The sequence below is a fragment of the Leptonychotes weddellii genome, chromosome 14 (assembly GCF_054177405.1).
Source record: "Leptonychotes weddellii isolate Sample4059 chromosome 14, ASM5417740v2, whole genome shotgun sequence".
NCBI classification, from domain to species: Eukaryota; Metazoa; Chordata; class Mammalia; order Carnivora; family Phocidae; genus Leptonychotes; species Leptonychotes weddellii.
The window spans coordinates 12,686,434-12,698,541 of NC_138382.1; the positions used below are offsets into that span (position 1 = coordinate 12,686,434).

The window sequence follows — 12,108 nt, forward strand, 5'->3', positions numbered from 1 at the left end:
AATCAGAATGAACCAGGGATACTGTATAGGGGAGTCACATCATAATTATAGATGGAATATATGTAAATTCGACCACACGAGCTAGGAAAAAAGGGAGAGAAATTCCTTAAATGCTAAGTGTTATTCTCTTCTGACCCTTTCATTCAATGTGTGTATGACCCAGAGCGAAGGGAAATGACAAATGTGAAATTTGCCATCTCTCCAGTTGGTCCCAGTCCAACATAACTGGGGGTATGTCACCATGCCTAACCCAATGCTAATATTTACAGGCATGGAATTAAAAAAAAAAATACACCACGGCTCCCAAGTGCAGGACAGTTGGTTGCCTAGAGTTCAGCTGCGAAAATGGCAATCTATTCCACTCCAGGAAGAAAGAGTGTCTGCATTAGACTCGTCTAGGTGTGACACATTAGGACATTTTGAGAGATTTTTCAAGAGTCATTCTAGGTTCTGGTTAATGCCTTACATTTTGATGTTAGAAGCAAACCCTTTTATAAACTTCAAGGTCACCGTCCGGCATTGCCAGACACCACGATGAGGGGTGAAAAGTTAAGAGTGGCCCTCACTCACAGTCGGCATCAGCAAACACAATGCAGGGGCTCTTTCCACCAAGCTCCAGGGTCACCCTCTTCAGATTGCTTTTCCCCGCAGCTTCTTTGATCATCTTGCCAACCTGGAATGGAGCATTACAGAGGAGGAGGCTGAATCTGCTCTCCTGAACGCGGGTTTATTTAGCATTTTAAATGTATATGAGGTTTGTGCCATAGTTAAATTCCAGTAGGGAGAAACATTAAATGGCTTTTCTCAAGATTTGGCGCCTTCAGATATCAAAGGCTCCTCCACCCGAGCATAAACATGATGAATCAGAAAAACACTCATGAGAACAGATACATAGAAGATGACAGCTGATCTTGACAGACAGAACTGGGCAGGAGGTATTTTTCGTTTCAATCAGAACTTCATCTTTCTATTATGGACTGGACATATCACGATCCAACCATCACTTATCTACTTGACTTTTCATCCCTCTACTGAAATCCAGAGAACTCTATCCAAGCTGGCATATTTATTGCCCCCTAAACCTCATCTCTGTTTCTCATTATATGCCCACCCTGACCCGGGCCGCCCCCAATCCCAGCCTTCCTTGAGGTCCGGCTGATACCTGAACTCTTCTTTGAAGCTTGCTCTGTTGACTCTAGGCAGACATGACTTTTTCTTCCTCTTATTCCCACCCCCCCCACCCCATAGAACCCTCAAAAGAACTGTTTCAGAGTCTCCCTTGGATTGTATTATTTGTAAACACATCAATTTCCCAAGCAGATATCACCCCCTTGGTGGCAGTGATAAAGTCCTATCATTGCATACTTCTCAGCACTCTCTGTCACAGTGGGGGTTTGTTGAACTACGGTTGGTTGCCAGGTCTCTCTCTCTCTCCCCCCACCTCCCTCCCTCCGTTCCTCCCTTCCTCTCTCTCCCCACAACTTCGAACTGTGGAGCTAGAAAAAAGAAATTGGATCTGTGCTCTGTGCTGTTGCTTCAGTTAGCTGGAATCCTACTGTTCTGGCTTCTTCTTTAATGCTAGTTGCCCCTCTTCAGAGAAAGACATTGTTTTCATTTTTTCCTTTGTGGCTCCCATCCCATCAAGATTATTTTCTGTAGTTGTTTTATTTTTCCATCTCTAAGACCTGGCCTGCTTTATAACTATTTCCTCTTTACTATTTTTATTGAAGTCCTAATGTCCTAAATGATCTTTGCTTTTCTTTTTGAAAGATGATTCATTTTATCTTGCTTCTGGGTTGTTTTTTTTTTTTTTTTCCCTATTTGACACATCAGATTTTAATAAAAAGTTTCTATCCCAACTGAACAAAAGATAAGTAGGTGCTTGCTGAGCATATGTTTGAATTTTATGTGCTTATTGAACTGACTGCTACCATGCCTTACAGAGCAGAGCAATAATTAAGCTGCCAATGTTTTTATCTTATTTAAAGATGTCAGGTGCTAAATCAAATCCTTTAATATAGGTTAATAAAAAGAAACTGAGAATAGACTTGCGGTGGGGAAATCCTATCTGAAATTTTTCTTATATGCCATTTTCCTTCCACAATATACTTCTTTTTAAATTTTCATTTACAATGATTAAGAATTTTTTATTTCCTACATTCTTTCCTTTTCCTCCTTTGAATTCTCCAAATTCTTTCTTCATCTTTTTTTTTTTTTTAACTTAGAAATATTTACTGGAGAAACTTTGTTAGATAATTTGTGTCTCAGGGAAGGGAATGAGATCAGAGATATTTTTCTAAAAGCAACAGATGTCGGAAGAACTAGAATGAAGAGTGGCCAGAAGTATGAGTAAGGGAGAAAGGTTACACTTTTGTTTAGCACAAGTTTCGATGGCAAATAAAAGGTTTGAGTTTTCCCAAAGGTCTAGTTAAAGCCAAAACAAGGAAACATCAGTTTTGTTCCATGGTTTTGTTCCCTTACTTGGAAAAAAGTAAAGGTTCATTATTTTTCCTAAAGAGGTCTGCAATGAAGAAAGAGAAGAACCTTCGAGACTATGGTAAGCAATATGTCCCGTGATGTTGTGTCATTGTCGTGTGAGACAGAAGTAGCAAGTGAAAATGGTCTAATTTACCACATCCTGCGCAATGTGCATTGGATTCTGTTTTTTGTTTTGTTTTGTTTTATTCTGTTTTAAATGAATCTAATGGGACATTAAAATTCTTACCTTGCCAGAAGCATTTTTAGAAAGAGGATCATTGCTACTGTGACCACAAAAGATATAATCCATGGTTTGCCTCTTTCATGGCACTTGGCAAGTTTCCCACTATCTGCCAAGCAACAAACCTGAAGCTAAAAGAGAGCCCAGAAAGACTGGTTTTTCTGTGTGGCCTCTAAAATCATCTTAGTTACATTTAGTTATTTAATACTTACTCGGAAGTAGTTACTATACTGGTTTTTGCAGATAACAGTGACTAGGACAGTCTTTGAGGATGGTCAGCAAAGGAGAGAGATAAATGACAAAGCAATGGGCATGAGCTATCATAATTATAGATCACGGACAATGGGGAACACACATGGGGGGTGGTTTAAAACTCAGGATGCCCCTGGGACTGCAGAGAAAGCCAAAGAGGCAGCAGGTGGTGGAAGCCATATTATAGTAGGTGTGGCCATGAGTGAGCAAAAGCCTGGAGGAATGAAAAGATACATCTGAATACCCTATGGGGTGCTCGATATTTTACTACTCATTAGCTCCTTCAATTGTATTTTGTACAATAAAGTAGCTATTATTATTCACATAAAAATGAGAAATACCAATGTAGCAATGATACTTAATGTTTGGAAGACACACTGCTTAAAGGGGTAGAGTCAAAATTTGAACCCACATGTTTCCCAGTCTTTTAATCTCAGAGTTTTTTCTACTTTTAGCAAGTAAAGTGCTCCAAAGCGCCCAGGGATGGGCCAAGACAAATAGGCAGGGATTCTAGAGATGGGATCAGATGAGCTGGGGAATGAGTGGGCATGGAATCTAGAACAGCAAATGTGCATGGAGGTTTAGAATGCTAGGCTGAGGAATTTGTACCTTCCTGCCTTTACCTCTGCTATGATTTTGATCTGTGACTTCACCTTTTTTTTTTTAACTTACTGCCATGTCTCATTCCCAGTTGTTCTGTCCACAGAATCCTGAATGCAGGATTTGCTTTCCCCTACCTCAATGAGCATTTGTAGAATGTAAACCTTTTCTGTTCTGTGTCTAGGAAACATAAAAAAGTATTTTTGTATTTATCTAGTTTTTAAAAGATCAAGAAAAATAAAATTTTATTTTCCACCGTTTTAGTTCTCTATGTAAATGTTTCTTTATATTGGAGTGGCTAATTTGGAATATAAAATAATCAAATTAGCTTCTCCTCGTTATCTAGAATGTTCTTCTTGCTTCTCAATCTCTGGGGAGTTAAAAAAGTAACCGCTCTTCAAAATTCAGAGCAGGTTCTCGCCCCTATGTAGACATCATCATTCCTTGCTGTGAATGCCCTTATAGAGCTCTTAGTATCTTATCACATCCTGTCTTGTATCTTATGTGTAACAGCAGTTTTATAAGAAGGGGCTCTTTTCATTCTTCATCCTTTATACTGTATACCGGTAAGATGTTTGCACTGAACATCTCACAATGTCACATCATCCAACAGGAGGACTCGAACTGTTTTTTGCTTGATACGGTATGATTTTACCACTTTCTTTTTGCTTGCAACAGAAACTCATCTCAATAGATGGGAATCCATTCTCCCAAACTCCACTTTCCAGGCGGTTCCCTCTTTCTCTCCCTCCTGCCTCTTCTTGCAGTGCCCATGGTTGAGACCCTGCTCTTTAACCTTCTGGAAAGTCAAGCTGGAGCCGGAGGGGCATAAAAATTAAGCTAAGCCAGCAGTAACACTCAGGAAGCTGAGTCGCTGGCTCCCTTTCAGAGTGATCAGGAAAGAGAGAGCCCCAAATAAGGAGCTAAAGGTGATGCTCTGCTCTTTAATTTCCATAATCTACAGGGTACGATTACATCCCTTCATACAAATCACTGCGGCCTAATTTAGATTTTCTATCATAAACCATACTAATCATACGACAGGGTCTCATCAGCTCTATTTCTTGTCAGGGAAAGTAATGAACCCACTAGAAACAGTTTCATGCAGGCCGCGTGTGTGACAGGTACCCAGCTTCATCTCAAACGCATCTGCTTATGTTCTATAAACATGTGTGAAGGTTAGAATAAGGAACAAATCATTAAAAGGAACTTTTGTTTTAGAGAAATGTCGGCCTAAAAACAGTGACACAAAACATGCTTCTGACACCTGGAGATGCAGACCTTCTGCACTACTGGCCTGACTAATTAATGTTACCTCTGTAGATCCTGTGAAGGCCACTTTGTCTATATCCATGTGGGAAGAAATGGCTGCCCCAGCAGTAGGCCCGTAACCAGGGACAATGTTCACTACTCCGGGAGGGAAACCTGCCTGAGGATAAAAAGTAAAATGGTTATGACAGAACTGAGAATTTAATTCTGTGATAAAAAGAGGAGAGTCTGGGATCAAAGCCGCCTCCCGATGCTGAGCTTATGAGTTTCTCTACCAAGAATGATTCATTTAAGTGCTATTATTATTATTTCATTTTGTAGCCCACTTAAAAAAACCTCCCGAATTACATTACTGGGGAAGTGTTTCTCCTTGGGGGCAGAAGTCCATGTTTGACTTTTCTGGATCATTGCCCCAGTGATGGCTGCCTCAGATTTCATAATAGTAACTCAGAAAGATAGTGTGTGGAAAAGAGCTTGGGAAATCACTCACATAGAAGGAAAACAATGCAATTATTATCCTACTGGCAAAACTAAGAAGCTAAAAGGATCTTGCATTTTCAGTTTCTAGCTATTGATTGTTTAGGCCATACCAACTGGGTTGCAAATTCCTACTGGCAATATTTAATCAGTAAAACATTAGATAAGAACTATCCTCCCGTGCATGACTAAGCTTCACAGTTTGATTCCATTCCTGGTTAAAGAATGATCAGGGAGAAAACAGTGTGTACCTGAGATGGGCACATTGAAATTTCATGTTCTTGGCATCAAAATGCCCCATTTTGACATTTCTTTTGCCCTCCCTTTTTTTAAAAAATTTGAAGTGAAGAATAGTTTTAAGATTTAGGTTCAGATTTTTTAAATTTAAGTTTCTAGTAACTAAAGCCTGGTTTTTAAGTTCTGGAAAGATCTGAAGGACAAAGGGCAAGACATTGCAAGAAAAAAGACAGTAACCCAACCTGGATAATTGATGAAAATAAATTTCATGTGTTTTTTTTTTGGCCAGTTTTTGAGCAAGAAGGTAAATGCAGAGAAAACCACAACAGAAAACAGAATATAAACACGTCCCCTCATGGAAAGATATGTTAAAAAATTATGTGGCCCAATATTACAAGCAAGCATATTGGCACACAGGCCCCAACCTTCGGAGGGATTAGTTTAAAAAAATTTGCAGAACCTCCAGGCCATTAGTGCCAGTTAGAAACCAGTATTCATTTCAACATTTGAAAGAAAGATACATCAATTTCAACGTGACTTCGCATTCATGAGTTAAGCTAAGGAAACAAACTAAAAGTGATCATAAGGTGACTGTTTGACATGAAGCCTTTGAGTCTGACTTCTTGTCTCCATTTGGGCAGTTCATTTTGGCTGACTGTTGGAAATCTCAGCTGGTGGCCATATTCAATGTGTCCTCATCTGGACAGAGCCATTGGCAAGTGGTTTATGTAGCACCAAGTGAGGCCTTCATAGTGGAAAGGAGAGTTCCTGAGTTCTCACACATATTTTGATTTGGGGAACTCACCTCTTGGATTAAAGATGCCACGTGAAGGGCAGTGAGAGGAGTTTGCTCTGCAGGTTTGACAACCACGGTATTTCCACAGCTCAGGGCAGGCCCTATCTTCCAAATGAGCATGACCAGCGGGAAATTCCACTAGAAAGCAACAGGGAACAATAGATTCTTTGTATTGCTGAAAGCCCCATTTGCTAATCTAACTTCTACATTATTCACTACCTAAAGATGTGGAATAATAATTGTGGTAGTTTTGTGTAATCAACTGGTGTCTTCAAATTAAGTTCATTGCTAAAAGCAACTGATAAATGCTGGAAAGCTTCAAGTAAAGTAGATATGGGACAGGAGTGGAAGAAAGCCAAAAAATTTTATCAAGTGCTGTTATTTTGAGTTCTTCATCTACTGGAGGAAAAAAAAAATTACTGCATGGTTTAAAAATCAAGCCTGACTGTTAAACATATTGTAAGTTATCTGCACATCTTTGAAAAGTGTAATTATTCCTCCCTCCTTATAGATCATTTGTTGTAACCATGTACCCAATAATAATATTACCTGAAGCTAATATAACATTGTGTGTCAACTATATTTCAATAATAAAACTGTGTGTGTGTTGTGTGTGTGTGTGTAGTAGTAGCAGTGTTTATTTCTAAGGCAAATATCTTGCTAAAGACAAAAAGTCTAGGGTCTGGTGGCTAAGAACTTGGTTCAAATCTCAGCTCAGTCATTGACCAGCCCAGTGAGCTCAGACAAGTTACATGCTCTCCATGCATGATTTCATCATCTGCAAATGCTGATAAAAATCCTCTCTACTTCAAAAGGTTATCATGAGGATTCTTCAGGAAAGTGGGCCAAAGGCTTAATAGAGTGATGGGTTCATCATAGGCATGCAATAAATATTAGCTATTACTAGTATTCAAGACTGTGTAATTTTTATTAGTTTTATTGAGAGTTTTGAACTAATGAGCAATTTCACTCAAAATGTGGCTATGGATGCATTTCAATCTCATTGGAGCAGAAGATAAGTCATTGACGCTTTCCCAGCTGAAAGCTTCAGAATACTTTAACATCTTTTTATTTGGCTTCTCTGAATATGTCGGTGAAATCATTTAGATCGTCTCCCATTTGTTGGGTTTAAAAGAAAATCTTCATGATTCTGTTTAAAAATACAGCTAAAGGTAGGATAATCCATACAGTGCTCCAACAGTTTCTTCCACTTTAATTTAAAAAATGCATTTAGGACTCAAACACTGGTTGCTACTCTTTTCCATGATGAGAAGTCTCAATGGGGAGATAATTTGTGTTGGAGAATAGTAGGCCATACTGCTTTGCTAAAATGGCATCCTACAGAGAGAAGCCAACAATAGCTGCTTTGTTACATACGTGTGAAGCATGGGTCTTAAAAAGAGTATATAACACAGTTTTTTAAAAACAAATCACAGAGTGAAAGGCTAAGATAGGCCAATGCTGTAATATCAAAACACACTCAAGTGATACCCCACAATATAGATATATTTCTGGACCACCTCCTTCATATCCGAAGAGTTCAGTCACAGGGAGACCTGAGCTCATCAGTTACTACATTTGTTCCACATTTAGCAAATATCTAAGAATCCCTATGTGCTGGAGAAAATTTCTTTACCAAATGAAATAGAATTAGAGTTCTTTTTCTTTTTTTTCTTTTTTAAGCTTGAAAATCATATAGGAGACCAACTTACAGGAATGATTTGGCCACATACACCAACAGGCTCATGTCTCGTGTAAGTAAAAAAGTTTCCATCTGCAAAATAAAACACACAAATCATTTGTGGACAAATATGCTTGACATTCAAGGAATGGTCATGGGTTGATGTGAGAAGAAGGTGTAGACAATAACTGAAAACAAAACAACAAATAAAGAAATAAAAATAACCCCCTTATCTCCAACCACTTACGAAATGAAAAATCGAGTGCTGCAATAGTAATGTGAAATGAGAGGAACTGTAAAACTGATGTAGGTCAAGGCAAAGATGCAAAATTGGAATATATCTGAAAGATATTTAATTCTCTGATCTTGTAGGAGAGCTATTTTTTAAATTATCCTCATTCTCGAAGTTTACTAGAAAAAAGGTACAAGGTGTGTGGCTAAGACAATAACTTATTAGAGTTCTGTTTCTGACAGTTCTATCAGTAATGGTAGAATTTTTTTGAAGTAAAAATGACAAAATTAGAAAAGAGTAGAATTAAAAAATATCTCCCTACAAGCCTACTGGCTTATTCTAAAAGGTGCTTTTTTTTTTTTTCCTACCAAACAATAAAAGCAAATCTCTTCATCAAAAAAAAAAAAAAAAAAAAAAAGAAAGAAAGAAAGAAAAGAAAGGAAGAAGAAAAGAAAGAAAGAAAGAAAAGAAAAAGAAAATGCCAGAAGTAAAAGACATTGTTTTGCAATCTGGATTTGATTGATTCATATGCCTCAAAGTTTGATGTGGTCATCCTGAGGTTACATTGTGCTTTTTGTTCTGTTTTGTTCTGTTCTAGTTCCCACAAAAGCTTCTTGGCTATCATAGCAAGAAACCGCCTTATCAAGTCTATTTGTACTTAAAATAGTTTCTCCCATTTTTTCAGAGGGTAAAGAAATTTCGAGAATAGCCTCATTTCTTCTTAACACCATGTTCTCACTCTCCCCTTTTAATTCCTGGCTATTGCTTTTAACTTACTGCTGGATGCTTGAATGAGATTGAAAATGCCCATCCTGGAGGGTGCCGCAGTTCTAGAGCCAGGAAATTTATATGAATTAAATTCTACCCATAATGTTTTCCCAATTGACACTTTTTTTATATCCCTCTCCCATTAGCATTCTCTGCTAAAATACTAAAACACATACATACATTTTGTCACGCAAATTCTTAAACTGAGCTTATTGTTTTTTTTTTTTTAAAGATTTTATTTATTTATTCATGAGAGATAGAGAGAGAGAGAGGCAGAGGCAGAGGGAGAAGCAGGCTCCCCGCGGAGCAGGGAGCCCGATGCGGGACTCGATCCCAGGACCCTGGGATCATGACCTGAGCCGAAGGCAGACGCTCAACCGACTGAGCCACCCAGGCGTCCCATTAAACTGAGCTTATTGTAAACACAGTCTCATCTCGGTTTGAAGCTACTTAAAATAAATCAGTATGAATTGGTTTGTTGAATTAATCTACTGTAACTCTACTGAGTGAGACCAGGTGCAGATGACCATAATTGTCCCACACAGGAACACGCAAAGACACTTAAATAATTACATTATACAAAGGGTGTACATTTCACTATGGGAATACAAAGTAAATCATTCGAGGCCGACCGTGTCATTCGAGGCCGACCGTGAAAAGTGTGGGCGGTTAGAGAGACAATTGCCCTAATTCAGTGACTGTGGGCATAAAAATGTTCTTACTTGAATATTTCTAAAATATCTGTAGTGGTATCTTCTGCACGATTATGCTGAAACAATTTGAAAAAAACATTTGATAAATCTTCGCAGAACTCCCAGGCTCAAAGCTGCATTGTCTCAAAGTCAAGGAGAAAATCAGTCTGCTTTTCAGCTGACATTTTTAAAAGGGAGAGTTCGGAGTAATTCAGCTCTACGGCGATCGCCTCGCGCCTACCCTCACCCCTGGTGGTTTCTCACAGCTACTCACCAATGGGTATTGTGCGGCCTTGGATCTTGTCAGCCCACCCTGCACAGTAGCGTAATGTTGTGATGCAGCCTCCCAAATCCATCAGATATGAACTAGAGAATAGTTTTCCACCATTCATTGATTCCATTGTCTGAAAAGGAAATCAAACCTCAAACGTAAACTTCCATAAACATTTTCAATTAAAAAATCAAGAGTTAATATTTTGAATAATCATGTGCTAGAGAATTTGGGAAATAGAAAAAAATCCTGTAAGCCATTTTGTATAACCTTTTCTTTCTACAAAGGAGGTAAAAAAAAAAAAAAAAAAGTAAAAATGACTTGCTTAGACTTGCTTAAGGTCACATAACAAGATACAGATAAAAAGGGCGATAAGATTCTTGTTTCTATACCCTAGCATTCCTTTTATCTCATTCTGAATGTCCTCTGGCTGGACAGATTTCTAAGAATCAGTCCCAATTTGAAGGACACACAGTTGGTGAGAGTGAGTGGCACTTAGTTTCCTAAGTCAGATCAGAGCCCCAGCAAAATTTCACTTATTGTACAAATACAACTGTGGGACAATTTAGTGTCATGACTATGAATGGTGCCTCAGTGATTATTTTTGATTTTGCAATCCATCCGGATACAACCAATGTATGCAAACTTCAGTGATCCCTGGATCTTTCATTCATGAGTTTTCTTCAGCAGAACTTTGAATGGTGAAACTCCTAGTTTTGCCACCATTGTCATAATTATTGTTTGAATGGTCAGGCTGGAAAGTACAACATTTTCTGGTCCGGTGAGCTAACCATCTATCGGATGACCTAGTTTCTTTTCTTCTTTCCTTCAGCAGGAACTTTAAGAGCTCTTTGGGACTTGTGTCCTGCCGGGGCAGGAATATACAGGTGAAAACTTAAAATTGTTCTTCGTTTGTTATACAGTCTTCTGTCTCTGCATTATGCTGCATGCCATCTCAAAACTTAATCGAACATGATTTTTGTGTGCCTGCTCCTTATTCCCCCTTTGGATCTTATGGTGACAGAGACAGCGAGCACTCTATAATCCACAGAGCAGTTACATAAGAGAAGCCAAGTTTTAGCAAATTCTGCTTTCTTCCTACATGACATTTTGGTTAATGTAATTTTATTGTGCATAACTTCTTAACTCCATATTTTTGCATTCTTTGAATCATGCCGAACCTTTGAATAATAAATAGATCTTTGATTAACTATAATTGTTAAAGTTGATTTAAAAATATGTATATGGACTTCTTTGTTACTGCCAGCATAAGATTCTAAAGGTAATAAGAATTTGCTCTGAAACTTGATCTTGGTATTGGTTTGTTTTCAATTGGCTTTACTGTAATGACTAATTGAAAAGAAAACAAGGAAACACTCCACCCATTTTACTTGCTGACTCATCTAACTGCCAAAATGTTTTTTAAAAAGCAGGATACATAATAAATACAGTTTTTACAAATACACAAATGATTTGATTTTTTTTTTCTTTATTCTTCAACTTCTTCACCTGTAAAAAGAACATCATTTAATCCAGACCACTGTGAACACGTATATTTCAGGAGGGAAAAAGCGGCCATGTAGTAAGTTTCTTGGTGGGCTAGATTAAAGGGAAATAAGTTTATTTTAGAGAAATACTCTGGGAACCTTTGACAAAGTCTATGACATTTTCCACAAAAAGAGTTCAGTGGTCAGGTAAGTTGAAGAAACCCAGTATATTATTCCAGGATCTTCACTGCGTGTGACCTTGTTAAAGGCTCTAAGGAATTCTGGAATAGAGAAAAGAAATTTGTTTAAGTTGCTTTAACTTGCAGTTTGCCAAGGTTTAGACTGTAGAATCTAATACAGGAGTAGAATAACATCATCCAGAACTAGCGTGCAGATTCTTCTTTGAGAATAAGCTCAATGGTATGTACGATTTCTATACGGGAGCTGGTAGAAATCTTTCCTTTTTTTTTTTTTTTTATTTATTTGAGACAGAATGAGAGACAGAGAGCATGAGAGGGAGGAGGGTCAGAGGGAGAAGCAGACTCCCCGCCGAGCAGGGAGCCCGATGCGGGACCCGATCCCGGGACTCCAGGATCATGACCTGAGCCGAAGGCAATCGCTTAACCA

At 38.3% G+C, this 12,108-nt stretch overlaps 2 protein-coding genes across 2 annotated transcripts in view; one reads left to right on the forward strand and one right to left on the reverse strand.

Annotated features, from left to right (window-relative positions):
- ANXA1 (annexin A1) overlaps positions 1–12,108 on the forward strand; it is a 403,624-nt gene that overhangs the window by 194,583 nt on the left and 196,933 nt on the right. The gene's annotated exons all lie outside the window — the stretch shown is intronic.
- The window catches only part of ALDH1A1 (aldehyde dehydrogenase 1 family member A1), a 56,207-nt gene that overhangs the window by 22,167 nt on the left and 21,932 nt on the right, over positions 1–12,108 (reverse strand). The window contains exons 4-8 of the mRNA XM_081802846.1: positions 9,998–10,127; positions 8,063–8,124; positions 6,360–6,488; positions 4,887–5,000; positions 571–673 (exon numbers count right to left, since the gene is read on the reverse strand). Coding sequence (XP_081658972.1) covers positions 571–673; positions 4,887–5,000; positions 6,360–6,488; positions 8,063–8,124; positions 9,998–10,127 — 538 coding nt within the window. The remainder of the gene's footprint in view (positions 1–570; positions 674–4,886; positions 5,001–6,359; positions 6,489–8,062; positions 8,125–9,997; positions 10,128–12,108) is intronic.